Source organism: Wyeomyia smithii, chromosome 2 (genome assembly GCF_029784165.1).
Source record: "Wyeomyia smithii strain HCP4-BCI-WySm-NY-G18 chromosome 2, ASM2978416v1, whole genome shotgun sequence".
NCBI lineage: Eukaryota > Metazoa > Arthropoda > Insecta > Diptera > Culicidae > Wyeomyia > Wyeomyia smithii.
Window position 1 is genome coordinate 26639648 of NC_073695.1, and position 16249 is coordinate 26655896.

Below are 16249 nucleotides of genomic sequence, written 5' to 3' on the forward strand. Positions count from 1 at the left end.
TTCTGTCTTTTAGATGACAGTTCTCACAAGTGACAGTTGAACACTCATTCTGTGTTTTAAACTTGTTTCTGAATAAATATTTTCATTCGTGATCAGAAATCGGAAGAAGCTGCTGAGCATAATCGAACCAAAAATGGTAAAAAGTGATAAAAGTCGATGCAATGAGATCAGGGGGGATCTATCTGTCAAACATCGTGTAACCAACATATTCGGCAACATGGCGTTTGTTTTGGTTTTCGTTCTTTTTGTTAATGAAATTGATCGATGTGAAAAATTATAAAACCGGAACGTTTTTAAATCAAAACTCGAAAACCGCGAAAAACTTTCATGAATGTGTTATGTAGGGATTTTTCCCCCATTATTGTTCATAGTTACAAACGTCATGGACCAACAAACGTCATGGACCAGAGTTGATCTGCGATAACGCACACATATATGAAATTTGACAGCAGTGAATCCCCTCTGAATGAGATGCGATGATTTACAGTTTGAAGGAAACAAAAGCAACTTTACACGAGTTTACGCGTTTCCTAGTGTGTGTAGATGAAAAGTCACTTATCTCCATACCTTACATGGGCAAACTGTCAAAGCAAAGCAAAACCTTGGTGCTACATTCTGTATCGGAATTCGACCTTCTGTTTACTAAACACTAGGGTCTTTTTTTACGCGGTTTATTTTTACGCGTTTTATTAAACGCGATTTTTTTACAATAACACGGATTATTTTTATGTGATTTGTAAGACTATTTGTACGCGGTATCAAATAAGTTCAGTATAAGTACATCTAATCTCACCCCTAAAAAGCAGTTCAATCAACCGCGTAAAAAAAGACCCCAGTGTACACAGACTTCGCAGCCGACTGTTAAGTGTACAGGACAATTGCGGGGCTAGCGCTACGATCCTGCTGACACTAACAGTCTGTCTCGAGCCGGGATTCGAACACACGACGACTGGCTTGTTAGGCCAGCATCGTACCTCGAGACCAGCTGGGAGATGAGAACTCGTACCTCGAGACCAACTGGGGAGGGAGAACAGTGTTTTGAGGCATTTGAGCAGTTTTTAATTCTTCATCTGAAAAACGAAGGACAATAATAAACATTTTTCAAAAATCACGTGTTGCTCAGAAAACGTATTTTTTCAAAATGATACATTAAAATTGGTATAGCTTTAGGACCCAATTGGCTAACCCATACGAAAAAGGCAGAGAAATCTATGAGTCAAATTATACTTCCAGGGAAACCAACAGATTAAAATAGAGATGAAATCAGTTCAAGCATCATAGATAGGGGTGATTGTTCTTTCATAGAATCCTATGGGGTCAGGCAAAATAGGCATACAGTTCCGAAGATGAAGTTTAATTACAGGGGGATCTATCAGTGAAACATCGTATAACCACATACATAAGACATACGTAACACTGGCGTTTTTTTTCTGGTACACGTTGCCCCATAGTACTCCGTACCTCGCCCTGTCAAACTGCTCGATAAATAATGAACAAAATGAATTTTCTTTTTATCGGCCTTATCGAGCCCCAAAGAATATCCCATAAGGAACTGTCAAAAAGTTATTTACAAAATCAATGCAGCATTTTTCGAGTAGGAACGAGACAAATGCAGGGCTGCGCAGGTACACTGCCTTCAAAAACAACTCAAACAGAGGTTTTTTTAACAGAGGTTGGTACTTTCGATTTTGTACCAACTTTTTTGGAAAATTTCTTCCTGAGTGTTACGTATGTCTTATGTATGTGGTATAACCACCGACAAACTGACATGAATCCTTGAACAAAAATGTACGTTTATTCTGCTCAAAAATTCAAATCCAAATACGTTACAACACTAGCGCCACACATGCTTGGGTTCGCGCAACAACTCTATCGTACTACAAATGACCAGAGATGCCAGATGTGAAAGCTTGTCTTTATTTGGAAGACATTTGAGCTCGTATAAAGACGTGAAAGCCTTATAGTCGGCGGATTAGTTTAACACAATTTAGTGTGTTTACTATGATGTTTGGTAACTGTAAAAATTTCAGTAGAGATGTGTTCACATATTAATAATGTGTGATGACATGTTTCGTGATGCGTGATGACATTTGAAAAAATGACCTGGCATCCCTGTAGATGACTGATCAGCATTCCGTCATATCAAACGTCACGTCGGTTGACAGCCAATTTTGACATAAGCGATCGCTGCTTTTTAAAATGACGGTTTTGGATTTTTGATCAAATTTCAGAATCTAGCTTCATGTCAGTTTGTCGGTGGTATAACCATCCTGTATGCCTGAAGGGCACTGCACACTTAGATAATATCACCGAGTACGGTAAAATGAATTAACGAGATTTCAACAGCTGAGATCTCGGTAAAAATCTGAGATCTCGGTAAAAATCCTTTACACCATTTGATAGCGGAGAATCTAATCTAGCTTTTTTATAAAAACCACGCTGGGAATAGTTACTTTAGCTGAACTATTAAATGAATGAAATGAAGAGTCAATCAAGAAAATCGATGAAAGTAGATAGATCCTTTTGACATGTTACTCTACAGTTGGTATATGGGCGAACTGTCATTGTAGCGATTACGAGCAGATTTCGAGCAGTTTTAAATCGTGAGTTAAAAAGCGAAGGACAACGATAGAATTTTTTTAAAATCACGTTTTACTTAGAAAATGCAGATCTTTCAGATGATATAAAAAACTGATATAGCTAAACAACCCAATTACGGAAAGTGAACCACATAACATGGTGATTTTGCTTTATTGATTATTAGTGGAGATCCATAATCTCCCATCTAGAATGAAGAGACAACAACAAGTAGACGAAATCGAAAAAAAATCTAGAGAAATTAGAGTCTTTTTGAAATGTTTCTAGAGATTCAACAATTTTCGTTTTCGAATGCATTTAAAATCCCCCCGCGAGATCTGTCGCTTCAATGTCAAACTGACTTTGACATCAAATTTGACGGATTGCGGTCCGATAACTGTAAAGTTGTTGCAGTTATCGATCTTGCAGTTAAAAAGCGTAGCAGTAAAAAGTCTTGCAGTTTTCGAACGGCGACTGTATATTTCAACGTCAGTACCAAAGGGATTGAAAAGTACATACATTGATGAATATACAGGCTGTTTAGCGACGGTAGCGACATCACAGTTTACTTTACCATTCGGCATGACGAGGGGTTTGATTAGAAGGATATTTCGTGACACACACGCACAATTTTACACACTTTTTTCAAACTGTTTGTTGGTCGCTTGTTAGTCTGTTTTCTCTGCCTAAGACCACGAATCGGTTCAAATATGCATAATTCAGTTTTTCATTTGTTTTCACTAGGTACAAGCCTCATAGAAGAAAATTATGATAGATTCCGACGAATCAACGATTGTTGCAATGACACCAATATAAGGTTCTAACGCACATCATGTTCCATGAGATGGGATAGATATTTGAATTTGTTTACTTGAAATAAGACGTAAGTCTTCCCAAAAAAAAAAAAAGGATTTCAACTCTCTAGAATTTATATTCGATGATTTATGTGTCCTAACAAATTCGGTCTATGCTTCACTATTCTATCACAATTTCAACAATTGAACACGCGCACATCCTTCCACCAATTTTGACTGTAATGATACTTCTGCAGCTCGATGCCACCCATCGGAACGCTATAGAAGTGATTTCCCAATTTTCTTCTCGGAAGTGACGCTTCCAGTAAATGTGTCGGGAAACAGTCCAACGATGGAGTCCATTCGCAGTGCGGAGGCATGAGTCGTCGCTTCCAACCTACTCGTTTGTACATAGATTGCTGAAAAGAAAGCGTACAAAATTATCGAACATCATTTAGCACTCTGACACGTTCATCGGTCGTACCGAATTATCCCGCTGGAAAACGATTAGTTCCACGTAGGGCGACTTTTCCGGGCTATCGGTAAAAATACGATAGACCCCCTCCGAATGAATGTAGTAGATTTTGAGATTACTAGAGTAAAAGTAGCGCAGAAAGCGTGCCTCTTCTCGCACCATCAGTTCCTCGTTGAATACACAGAACTCAGCTTTCCTGCGCCAGGGTAGCATTTTGGTCAAACGAATTTGACCCCACAGCGTACCGTAGCAGAGAATGTGCGTTAAGCCTTGCCGGTCTAGGATTTGGTGGATTCTGAAATAACGCAAAGCTGCCGGATTAGATTTCTTATTAGTCAAAAGCATCCAGAAATAAAACAAACTTCTCGAAAAGCTGCTCCAGCTCGGCCCGGTATGCATCGGAAACATTACAGGTGCGCATAAATCGCTGGAAACGTGCCTCGCTTCCATTATGTAAAGCGATCTGCCAGTGGGCGATGTAGAAAAAGGCAACCAGAAGAAAAATTAAAATTGTCAGCTTGTACAGGGAGAAGCGAATCATTCTCGTCCGAAAGAATCCCATTCCTGTTGTAAAGCTCCTATTGCAGTGTTATCCATTGATTATGCTTTACCCTATCACTGTTTTGTTGATGTTTTTTTTTTCAGCAGATAACGAATAAGAAAAGGGTAGGATTTGGCACTGTACTCACTCACTGATCAGCTGGGATGCGGATACTGATGCGGTGATATCATCTAAATGTAAACATTTGTGCATAATACGCCGCTTGCATTCAGCGCGCATGCGCCAAATTATGTTTACCAGTACCACAGATATTATCGACACCATCACAAACTGAGCAAACAGAAGATCTGCGAACCTCTGTGTTATGTGTCGTGAGAACTCCATGAAGGCTACAGAAAATAGCTTTTCGTCACTACAAAAGATCAAAGTCACCAATCATTTATCAAACCTTCAGCATTTAGAGGAGAAGTTTCTTTTAAAATGTTGCTGATGGCCAAGTATTTTTACAGAAAGCATCAGCAAACATTCCATAATAGAAATATAGTTCACTTACATAAGTCTTATCATGTAGACATACTAAGTACTGCTACGAGCGCTACTAACGACAGAAAAGGTTATAAGTAGAACTATTAGATTAAATCGGAAAAACCCGGAAAACTGCAACTTTTTTATATGCACTTCCTTAAATCATTAATCTTCACAGTCAATTAATTCCGTTTATTGCAAACTCATTTCAAAAATAATGTTAATTGTTAGTTTGTGTTAATATAAAGAATGCGGAATTTTTAGTTTAAAATTTTAGGTGAACTTAAACAAATTCAGCTAAATGTAAATATCTTTGTTTTATTTTTTGAGTACTTTGTATTATTTAAATATTGATTAAAATTTTGAGTGAACTTGAGGAAATTCAGCTAAAATGGAAGATTTCTTTCGGATCATGCTTACTCTTTTTCTGTTTTTTTGAAGTAGAATACTTCTCTCAGGAAGTTCGGCTACATAGGGATGTGAAATGAAAATCTAAAACTGAAAAAAGTGAGAAATATGTCCAATTTCAAATGCTAATAAATCGGTTAGTTTTCGATGGATTTCCTTCGTTTTTGCAGCAATCGATTAGAAAATCTTCTAAGATTCCTACCAAATGCATGAAATTGCAATTTTATCATTCGAACTATTGTACTATTGAAAATTCTTAAGCCTTGTCAAAACACAAAATTCGACCTCTGATTGGTCGTTATACCGCGCTTTCCCAAGCACGGTCGGCAGAGTTACGGTCCTAGTAAATTGGGAATGCATCATTTGGCCTATATAAGAGCTTCATCAGATAATAAACAGACATTTCATCGGATATTAAATCGAACAACTGAAATTTGAAGAACACAAATGAATATTTGAAGAGTTAATATTTTCTCGCTTTGCGCTATAATCCAAAGTTAATTATCTTCATCTACATACTTACTCTGACTATTATTACGTGTTTGCGTCGCTTAGTGTTTGGCTACGGTCATGCAGAACGCAAACAACGGCGCGATGCGATTCGGCAAGACGAAATGTGTTGAAATGTATAGCTCTACTTCGCCTTAGAAAGAGCTGTACATTTCACCACGGTAAGGCGAATCGCATCGCGCCGGCATTCGCGTTCTGCACAACCGTAGCCTTTTTTCCGTTCCTGTTTAATGATGTCGTATTAAATGTGCATATTACAATTCGGCAGCACTTCAACTTCTCATTTGCACAAAATTTAAAAATATTCAATGAACTTCATTCAAAATATCAAACAAAAAGAAATTACAATACTGCCAATGAACGGTCAACGTTTATTTACTAGAAAAAATGACTGACACGCAAGCAGCCGGGTTATCTTTCTTGTAAAAGTATTCTACTTCAACCTTGCGGTCGTGGCTTTGCATACAACCTTCCTGTGATTTTTTTTTGAGTACTTTGTATTATTTAAATATTGATAGCGCATAAAATTTGGTAAATTACCGCTCATTCAAGGGGTTATTTGAGCACTTTTACCATAAGAAGGGAAATTTAAACTAACTTATTCTATCTTAAGCTATATTAATGATTCCCTACGATTTCTTTTTTTTTTTAACGTTTCACAAATGTGAAGCTTAGAAGCTTACGTTCTGGCAGTACTACAACTTATCACTTACCGTAAATCTTCGGCAATATTGTCCTTTTTGGTATCAGCCATCAGCACACACCTGAAGCACGAGAAAAAAACATACAGCCAGGTATACAGATTATCTGGAGTATCCAGATTCTTAAACATGTGTCCAGTAAGATAGTTTTAAGTTCTATCTTCTGGATTTTACATAAATGATCCTGATTTATACAGATTTTATTTTCCCTATCTTGCAAAAAGGTCATTGCTTGAAATTTTGCACAAAGTTTGGCAGTTTTGTCGCCTCAAATGTTGCGTACCTCAAGAATTTTATCCGAAAAATTGAAAAAAAATTGCATTTATCAAGTGGGAACCCATGGCGCATAGTACTCCGTACCGTACCTCATCCTGGCCAACTGCTCGACAAATAATGAACAAAATGAATTTTCTTTTTTTGGCTTTATCGAGTTCCAAAGAAAATCCCATAAAAAAACTGTCAAAAAGTTCTTTACGAAATCAATGCAGCATTGTTTGAGGAGGAACGAGACAAATGCAGGGCTGCCAGGTACACCGCCTTCATAAACTACTCAAACAGTGATTTTACTCAGAGGGGGATACCAATTGGAGTAGTTCATTTTGGACCAACTTTTTTGGAAGATTTCTTCCTGAGTGTTACGTATGTCTTATGTATGTGGCTACACTATCCCAGAAGCGAAAAAGTAGGAATTTCTTGATTATTTTCACAAAGCTATAAAGCACGAAACCGGAACAATAAGGAAGGTTTTTCTTCACCACGATAACCAGAATTAATAGCACTATTATGTAATATAAGCCGTACAACCGGATATTACAGGAAACTTAACTTATCCCATTTTAAGTTGACTTATAAAAACAAATAATTTTGATTTTATGGCATTAATTTCGACAATCAGCTGGATTTTTGAAAAGACTACTATATACATGCTAAGCACACATTTGTGTTAGATTAACCTTCTTCAACAATCTCCATCGTTGTTTCAGTTGATAATCACTTGTTTATCTTCTAAACGATATATTTCAGCTCACGCTATCAAAGCGTCACTATCATTCATAAAAAAAAACTGTTAAATTGCGGTCGGCTGACTTTTGGATGTTGACAAGCTGTCAAATGATCAAGTAAATATCGCACTCCAAAATGGAACACTACACATTAAAGTTGACTTACTTTGAGATTTTCACTTTTGATCAGGTTTGAAGCATATTTACTCCTATGTGCATTGGCTAGCAGAAGTATTAGATCTGTCATCGAACAACAACAATATTCCACAATGATTTCAGCCAAACGTCAGTATCGTAAAGGATTTGGAAAGACATAAATCGGCTCTTATTGGTGATATTAATGGTGATGAATTCGCCGCATTCCCCATGTACCACATTCAATGAAGCCATTAAGGTATCCAAACTCTATACGTTTGACAGTAGCCCACATATCGGGACTTTATTCGAAATGAAGCCGCGAGGCAGATGCCCAGCAAAAATCCCATATATTGCCTGTTTCATTTAAAACAAAACGGGCTGGATTCGTCGCAAAAATCGTCATCATATAATTTGTATGGCGACGATTTCTGCGACGAATTTAAAGAAACAGACAATACCACTCAGGAACCATTTAAATATTACATAACGCGGAATTTGGCAACTCTCCTACCCCTGAATAAGTTATGATTATAGGCCAGCGTGTCTGAACTGATTCTGCGACTGCGACGGACTATCCATAGGCTAAAGTATGATACTAACATTTCAGATGAAAAGAAGGGAGATAGATTTTTGTCCAGAAAGTAAATTTATGGGATAATAACTCCATAAACGTTGACATATAGGAAGTTGAAAAAACTTTTCGACCAGAATCTACGCTCTAATTAAATTTTTAAAAAAGTGTATGGGCGAAAGTCCATAAAAATAGTGCAGATGTGGTTTATGTAAATATGTATCCCAGCACTGCTTAAAACTAAACTAAACTTCATCGAATTCTTTAAATAAATAGTGTACACGAGACTCAAGTAAAATTAACCAGAATTAGTGACATGATTCGAACGGTTTTCGCTATTTTCGAGTACGTCACATACTGGCAGTTTTGTTTTAAGCTCAAAAGGAGCTGTCATTGTCCGCCAGCTCACCTAACCCGCAAAGTCGAGAAAATTACGAAAAACGAAACATAACGTTTTTTTCATTCAGTTTTGTTCAAGTTACTCAAAACGAAATGCGCAATGTCACTCCTGCTCATACAGGCACTCTGAATAACCCAATGTTTAGATGAAAAAGAAGCCCAAGATAGAATTCCTTTACGTTGCAATAAACAAAGCTGTACATTAAACTAAAATAGAACAAAAATAAACAATTTAGTCAAATTTTTTATACAACTCCATGCAACTTGCAATGCTAACACGTCACAGCCTCTCTTCTACTAATGCACTGGTAAGTCCAGAATACCTTATCATTAACGTACCCTGGATAGAGATAGCATACTGTCTTCCCCCCGGGTAATCCAAATATCGAAAGCCTTTGCATTGATACCAGTATCGCCCAATCAGATTTTTCCGGTTTTTCGAGCAGTTGCAGACATTTTTCAGATACATCTAGCATCGCTGCATCTGGCAGGGAAACCAGATGTGCAGATTTGTCTGCAAAACGCAGATTTTTTGAGTCCGTTTGAAGATTTCTATTGATTCGCAGAAATTTGCAGATTTTTAATAGTTTCTGCAGATTTTTGTCAGAGTCTCCTTAAATTTACGCAGACTTTCTCAAAATGTGAGCAGATTTTCGCAGACTTTGCCTGCGTGAGTGATTTTTTTTTGAAATCGCAGAATGATTTTTTTCAGATTTCAAGCAGATTTTTCCAGGTTTCGAGCAGTTGCAGACATTTTTCATAAACCATCTGGCATCTCTGGTCATATTGAAAAAAAAATCCGTTTGTATGGCGTCTTTTAATCAACTGCTTTTTTATTTTGTTGCTTTTTTATTGCTTAATACTGTCGATCGGTTCATAAATTTTCCCGATTAAAATGGGGTGCGTAAAACACGAGCGAAGCCATTTATCAAACCAGCAGTTGTCCTTAATGCCATTTTTCATTTCAGCTCACTCGAAAAACCCTGCTTCAGTGCTTCGATTGATCCAGATAAAGATTTCGCCTACATAGGAAAAGATCACTTCAATTTCCCGTGTTGTTTTATGTGCTTTGGTTATTCACCTTTCCTGATGTACGCCGGAGACAACCCGCAGGTTGTTAAGTATCGGCCACTTAAACAAGTAAGTTGTCAGCTTCCAAAATTCGAAATGTTTTTGTTTTTGTAAACTGTTTGGAGCTGAAGAAATAAAGATTGCCTTTTTCCACAGGGAGACCAAATCTACTGTCCGCGGTGTATGGTAGAACAGCAGCATTTTCAGACCCGCTTTCCCGGAGAAAGAGCGTTCAAAGAAAGCAGCATTCTCAACGATGGGGAATTTATGGCACTACTTGAAGACTTCGTCTATTATAATCCGTATTATAAACACCTGGCTGAAGTCGATAGAATCATAATGACGGAAGACGTCGGATTGCTATCATCTTACAAAAAGATTGCCAAAAAAGTCATGCCAAAAATGAAAAAACTGAAACGACTAATGGACATATTCCCGGAATCATCCCGAATGAAAAATCAAAAATTTCCTACCATGAACGATATGTGCTTAGCGGTCAAGCAAAAAGCTGCGAGCTGCTGCCCGACACCCGAATCGTGTCAATTGTACGATTTGTTTGATATGATGGCAGAGGAGCAGACGCCAAGAGTTGTACGGGAAGAGAATCGCAAACGGCAGACACATTTTGCGCAACCGGTTCCACCGGTGCAGAGAACCATCCCATCACCATCAGTGGATGATCACTCGGAAATCAGCATTTCCTCTACCGAACCAGGAAGCGAGGTTGTTCTACCGGGAATGGTGCCGGATAGTTTGCGAATGATCGACAGTAATGACACGAGTTTTCAAGATAACGATAGGTTCTAGTAATTTTTTCTTGCAGGTTCATCATCGTCGTCACTTGTAAACTTTTCCTCTCAGGAGGTCGCTAATAATGTTGAAATCAGCACCACAACAACTCAGAGTACTCAACCCACTTCGCAACCGTTGTCTTCTCAAGACGTATCCGCGCCTCACAATTTGGGTGGAGTAAACATAAGCTCCCAGGATGTTCCAGTTGGTAGATACATATTTGACGAAAGCGTCACTAGTAGTAACAGCAGCGAAGCCAGTGATAGTGTTACCGTTCAAACGGGCCGCAAGCGCCCTTCACCGGATAGAGCAGCTGTTCCGGAAGCTGCATCAGTGTCCGCCGAACCCCAACCGGGTACGAGCGGAGCAAAACGACGGCGTACCAATGATAGACCGGGTAAGCAACTAGAAGTTTTCTTTGTTCCAATCAACTTATATCTAAACTCTTTCCACAGTGAACCCAACGCCCGCGGAATATCGGCCAACCCTCAAAGGTCGGATGCCAAGGTTGGACGGTGGCTAGTTGTGGTTCAGTTGTAGAAGAACTCTGCTTATTATTTATCTCGCAGAGTAAAAGACTAATTTAAATAGTTTAATAGGTTTTTTTTGTACCTTATTTATGAAAATTTGTTTTGTTTGTTCTTCGTATTATAACATTGCGAGTCAAATTTTTTTAATGCGTTTGTAAACTCATTCTTCAGTACGATCTTGAACAGTACCAAAAATGGAAATTTCTCAAAAATATATAAGGACAATGGCAGTTAGTCAAAATCATTAGAACTCAATTAACTCTCCGAAAATCCGTCTTTCTAGCATGAAATGATCAGTAAATGCAAACAATTCTAATAACAGAATTATGAAACAGTTTGGTACACTGGCCTATAGTTAATTATTCTACCAAAGAACCTTATTTGCGACAACCTACACGAACAACACTAAACAAAAAAACTTCGAATATTAGCAGTTTTAGCAGATTTTATTTTTCATCGTTTTCTACTCACAGAGTGCATAACGAAAATATTCCCACATCGTAACGACCATTTGCCAGAACCACACCAGCGGTTTACTCAGCCTTCTTGGGGGCAGCGGCAGCCGTGCTTCCGGAGGCAGCAGCAGCACCACCAGTCTTGCCGCCCTTCTTTGCCGTAGCCGGTCGCTGGGACCGCATGATGGCACTGGCACGACGTAGAGCCGCCTGACGCAAATCTCGTCGGTACTTGTTGCCATTGATGATATTCTTCATCTTCTTCAGAGTACGGCGTGGACGATGCTTCAGCGTTACCTTGACGGTCGATTTGACCGGTTTGTTCTGCAATAGAGGCACAAAAAAGGAGAACATTTAGAAAAGTTCATAAACAAGTTTGCAGTGAAAAGCTAGAAACGTGGTATCAGTATTGGGTAGTGGACGTAGTCAACTCATGAATATCAGTTAGCCGTTTCCTCACGTAAAAGAATTAGGTCAAAAACACATGCAATAGAGAAAGAACTCACCTGCTGTTTCGGCCGCTTGTAGATGAGACTGATTCCCTTATCGGCGGGAACAACACTGAGCGTCTTCTTGTGGACTAATCCACTATAACGGAACGAGCTCAGGTTAGTCAAGTTGTTTGGCTCCTATAAAGAATCGGTGTGTTCTATGAGAATGAGGAAAAGCTGTTATATCGCGTTGTTTCTCACAGAAGGGAAAATAAACCATTCGGAACCATGCTGGAGTTTCCGTGAAAGCATCTAAAGTTGCATCAGAAGTAGCAAATGGTATCAACAGAAGCGCTCCTTGGAACGTTCAGCGATCTTGGTGGAAAATGTATCATCATGGGTACAACACGCTTTCGACGGAAGCAGGTTCCGATATGGCACTAGATGAGAGGCACATTTTCTTACCGTACTGAACGGCTTCCTGATGTTGCGCTGCTTCAACAGAAAGGCATTGTGATCACGGATGATCAGCCAGTTTAGATGCGACGAACTATCCGCCATTACTTCGAGTTATCTGAAAATATAGAAAGCAATTTTTTGTAAATTACCAATAACCTCAACATCACTCAGATACACAAACGCATGTTTTCGTTCTAGCAGGCAAATTAATTTAAACCGTGTACTCACTTCATTATAGCTTAGGTTTAAATAAATTGAAACTGGAGATGTTGGAAACGCAATTAACCACATTTTTTCAATCACCAACACGGTTTATAAACTAAAAAATTATCTTTTCTAGTCAAGTATCGAACAGCAACTCACCTATTTGCGACGGCCGACAGGATGAAAAAGACTCGTTGTTTGACAGCGCTCGATTGATTCGTTCAAAACCGGAATCAGTAGAAAAAATATACATCCGAAATAATTATCAGCAGTGGAATGAAATCAAGCTAGTAAAACATCCCATTCCGATTTCGATGAATCTTTTGCTTCATGACTCATTTACATAGTACGTACCGAAGAAACCAGTGCAGATATGTTGGAAAATGAAAATTTTTATTGATTTATGTATATTTGCAGTTTTTCATAGATTCTACAAATTATAGTCAGCGTCTGCGTATATATGCCTACAAGTGCTCGGGTTTTGGGTAACTGGGCTTGGAATCCAACCTTAAACCTCGCCTGAAACCGTAGGACAGGTTTCCGTAAAAATCCTGAAAGAAAACTTAGGCCCATAACCGTGTTTTTTTTCCTATGAGAGCAATAAACAATAAGCAGCAGGTTTTCCACGTTGGACGAAGAAACAGATTTGGAAGCCTACTCGCATCTATACAAATTCCCATTCGGAACAGTCCAACTGCTTGAAAAAAAAAACAGAGAAAACAAAGCAAAAAGATTGCTCTCTTTTCTCTCATTCAAAATTATCCGCAACGCACACACTGCATACTGTGAATAAGGTCATCCACAAGACAGTTGCGATCAGCTGATTTTAGTTTGTTTTCACATTTGACAGCTTCAGGTTTGTTCGAGATCGCAACTTGGATGCAATCCAGAGCGAAAAGCGTGAAAAACAAACGCGGTCCGATCGGTTGCTCTAGTATTGCAAGTGGAAATCCTTTGAACAACAATAAAATATTACTTAAGATTTTTTTCTCCGACATAAAAAGATTTCGTGTTCGGTTGTATTTTGGTTTTGCAACTTGAACAACAACAACAATAACAAACGTACAAGCAGTGAAACGTCACCCGTGGATTGCCTTATGCGAATCGGCCAGTTTGGCGGCTATGTGGGAAACGCATTCGAAAATTGGGTTGTTTAGCTATTCACGGATTTCCGATTTTTATCCAGCTTTTTACGCACCATAATGGCGGGTGCTATAATGCGCGTTCGTAATTTGCAGGCCTTAGACGCGCCTATGCTTTTGCACTGGGTTGTATGTGACTTTTTTGTGGCTCCATTTCCATTTCGAACCCACTGTGGTTCCAATATTTTGCTTGTTATTTTTCGGTCATAGAAAAATGGCGTCTTTTCATAGGCCTGGTAATTTGTGAACCTCTCTGCTTACGTCAGATCCATGATTTCTGCTGTTTTGGCAACATTAATGTTGCCAAATTCATTGTTTTCCTTGCGAAATACATAAAAGTAAACTGACGTAAGCAGAGTTGTCAAAAGGGTAGGTAACATATTACGAATTTTTCATTACAGCGTCCGCCATTATGGTGCGTAAAAAACGCTGGATGTATCATTTGAAAGAGTGTAATTTTCTGAGCAAAACGTGTTTTTTTTTTAAACTTTATATCATTATCCTCTGAGTTTTAAATGAAAAATAAATATTCGCTCTAAATCGCTGCAATGACAGTTGGTAGATGGGCGAACTGTCATTGTAGCGATATCGAGCAGTTTTAAATTGTGATTTAAAAAGCGAAGGACAACGATAGAAAAAAATTTTAAATCACGTTTTACTTAGAAAATGCAGATGTTTCAGATAATATACAAAATCGATATAGCTAAACAACCCAATTCTGTATCATTTCTGTATCGTGGTAAAAAATATCTGTATAATACAGAAAAATCTGTATGGCAGTCCTGATCAGGGTTTTTACGCGCCATAATGGCGGGCGCTATAATGAAAAATTCATAATATGTTACCCAAGGGCATAAAGCATGCTATCTCTTTCTAATATGAAAGTGAAGAGTTATTACTGCAACTACTTCAAGTTAAATGGAATTTTTGCTGAACTTTTTTCATAGCTGTCAGGGGAACCGCGGACCGTTGAGATGTTGGGTACGCAGCAAATATATAAGATTTGACAGCGATAGCATAGTCCTGATGTTACGAATGTGATTTTTCAGATATCTGCAGATGCGGATATGTGATTACGGAAGCAGATGTAGATACGGATGTCAATTTTCATGCGGATGCGGGCATCCGTAGCATCCCTTGTGTTTAAGTTTGCTTATTTCACACGATCATGTCCCTCCTCAGTGCAAAAGCTATTTAATGTCGTTTTCGTTTTCGCGGTGTAGCTACACTCAAACGACACTTTTGACACCGAAAATGTTTTATTTGACTTTTCGTACTACCCTTTTTCTGTCTCTCCCTACACTTTTTCTGTCCCTGACGACATCCGAAAAAAGCAGAGTGTACTGTAGGAAGTCACCAACACATTCACACGTATGTGTCAAAACTAATTTGTTTATGTTTTCGTTCCACGTGGTAAAGTATCAGGTAAATTTTTTTTCAGCATATTAGCGAGATGGACATACGAAATGGAAACGAGACAAAATGACGAATGCGATAGTGACCAAAACAAAACGAATTAACAGCTATCCCATTATTACGCATACCAATGCAATGACACTGAAAATGTTTTATTTGAAGCTGCAAAGTATAGCACGGGAAAATATAGCTACACCGCGAAAACGAAAACGACATAAGCGAGCAGTAAATACACCAAGGAAAATTTTTCTACAAAATTTCATGAAGCGATATATCTTTCAATATCTGCATGGTATGACGCGGATGCGGATGCGAATGCGGATGCGGATATCCGTAACATCCCTACTCTTCATGTATCTCTCAAGGAAAACAATAAATCTGGCAACATTTATGTTGCCAAAAGCCCAGAAATTATACTCAAAATATTTTTCACGTTATAATTACCGGAAAAGTTATGTGAATATTTTCCACTGTCATTTTCATGTGGATTTTACGTGATTGTCATTTGAGTTCATCATGAACTGGTGAGGTGATTCATCCTGTGAATCTTATTCAGTACACTCAAAATATTTTTCACATTATTGTTACGTGAAATTTCCTGTACTTATTCATTTTCTGTCATTTTGCATGATTTATGTGACAAACATAACATCTACGTGAAAATCACATGCATACTATGTTTTATCACGTAGTATCTACGTGAACTTGGCAACGTCAAACAGAATGTCATAGAAGAAGTATCGCGTGAACTCTCTATGTGAAAATACACAGAAATCAAAATGGCGAAGCTGTTGTCTAACTCAGTCTCTAACAATAAAATAGAATTTCTCGACGGCTTGCCAATAAGTGAGCTTTCGAAAAACCGTACGAATTTGACATCGAGCCTTGAGCTTACAGGTTTTACACAGATTTAGTTCAAAGGTCGAGGAGTTTCCTATACATAAACAGTTTCAGCTTACAATAGTTATCGCCGGCAAATGTCGTAATATTTGTCCGTTCTTATGTCGTTTGATTCATTTACGAAACGGCGATTTCGCATGCCCGTGTGATTTATCAAGCAACATATTTCTATAATTTCTAAGAACTATTTGCCGTCTTTTGAGAATTGGGGAAACAAAATTTGGAAATTTTACGTTGTATCAAACGTA

The 16249-nt window shown here is 38.3% G+C and overlaps 3 protein-coding genes across 3 annotated transcripts; 1 reads left to right on the forward strand and 2 right to left on the reverse strand.

The window, feature by feature from the left end:
• Positions 1 to 3488: 3488 nt before the first annotated feature.
• LOC129722945 (uncharacterized) lies at positions 3489 to 4609 on the reverse strand. The gene is made up of 3 exons (XM_055676821.1): positions 4209 to 4609; positions 3856 to 4141; positions 3489 to 3790 (listed from the first exon to the last, which is right to left on the reverse strand). Exons 1-3 carry the CDS (start codon positions 4406 to 4408, stop codon positions 3569 to 3571), a joined length of 708 nt encoding a protein of 235 aa, XP_055532796.1. The 5' UTR covers positions 4409 to 4609; the 3' UTR covers positions 3489 to 3568.
• A 4786-nt stretch (positions 4610 to 9395) lies between these two features.
• Positions 9396 to 11235, forward strand: LOC129721617 (uncharacterized). Its single transcript, XM_055674376.1, has 5 exons — positions 9396 to 9501; positions 9570 to 9741; positions 9829 to 10441; positions 10496 to 10861; positions 10920 to 11235. The coding sequence occupies exons 1-5, from the start codon at positions 9497 to 9499 to the stop codon at positions 10985 to 10987; spliced, it is 1224 nt and encodes a 407-aa protein (XP_055530351.1). The 5' UTR covers positions 9396 to 9496; the 3' UTR covers positions 10988 to 11235.
• Positions 11236 to 11419: 184 nt separating this feature from the next.
• LOC129721618 (60S ribosomal protein L28-like) lies at positions 11420 to 12757 on the reverse strand. Its single transcript, XM_055674378.1, has 4 exons — positions 12703 to 12757; positions 12346 to 12454; positions 11956 to 12078; positions 11420 to 11773 (listed from the first exon to the last, which is right to left on the reverse strand). The coding sequence occupies exons 2-4, from the start codon at positions 12439 to 12441 to the stop codon at positions 11528 to 11530; spliced, it is 465 nt and encodes a 154-aa protein (XP_055530353.1). The 5' UTR covers positions 12442 to 12454; positions 12703 to 12757; the 3' UTR covers positions 11420 to 11527.
• Positions 12758 to 16249: the final 3492 nt, after the last annotated feature.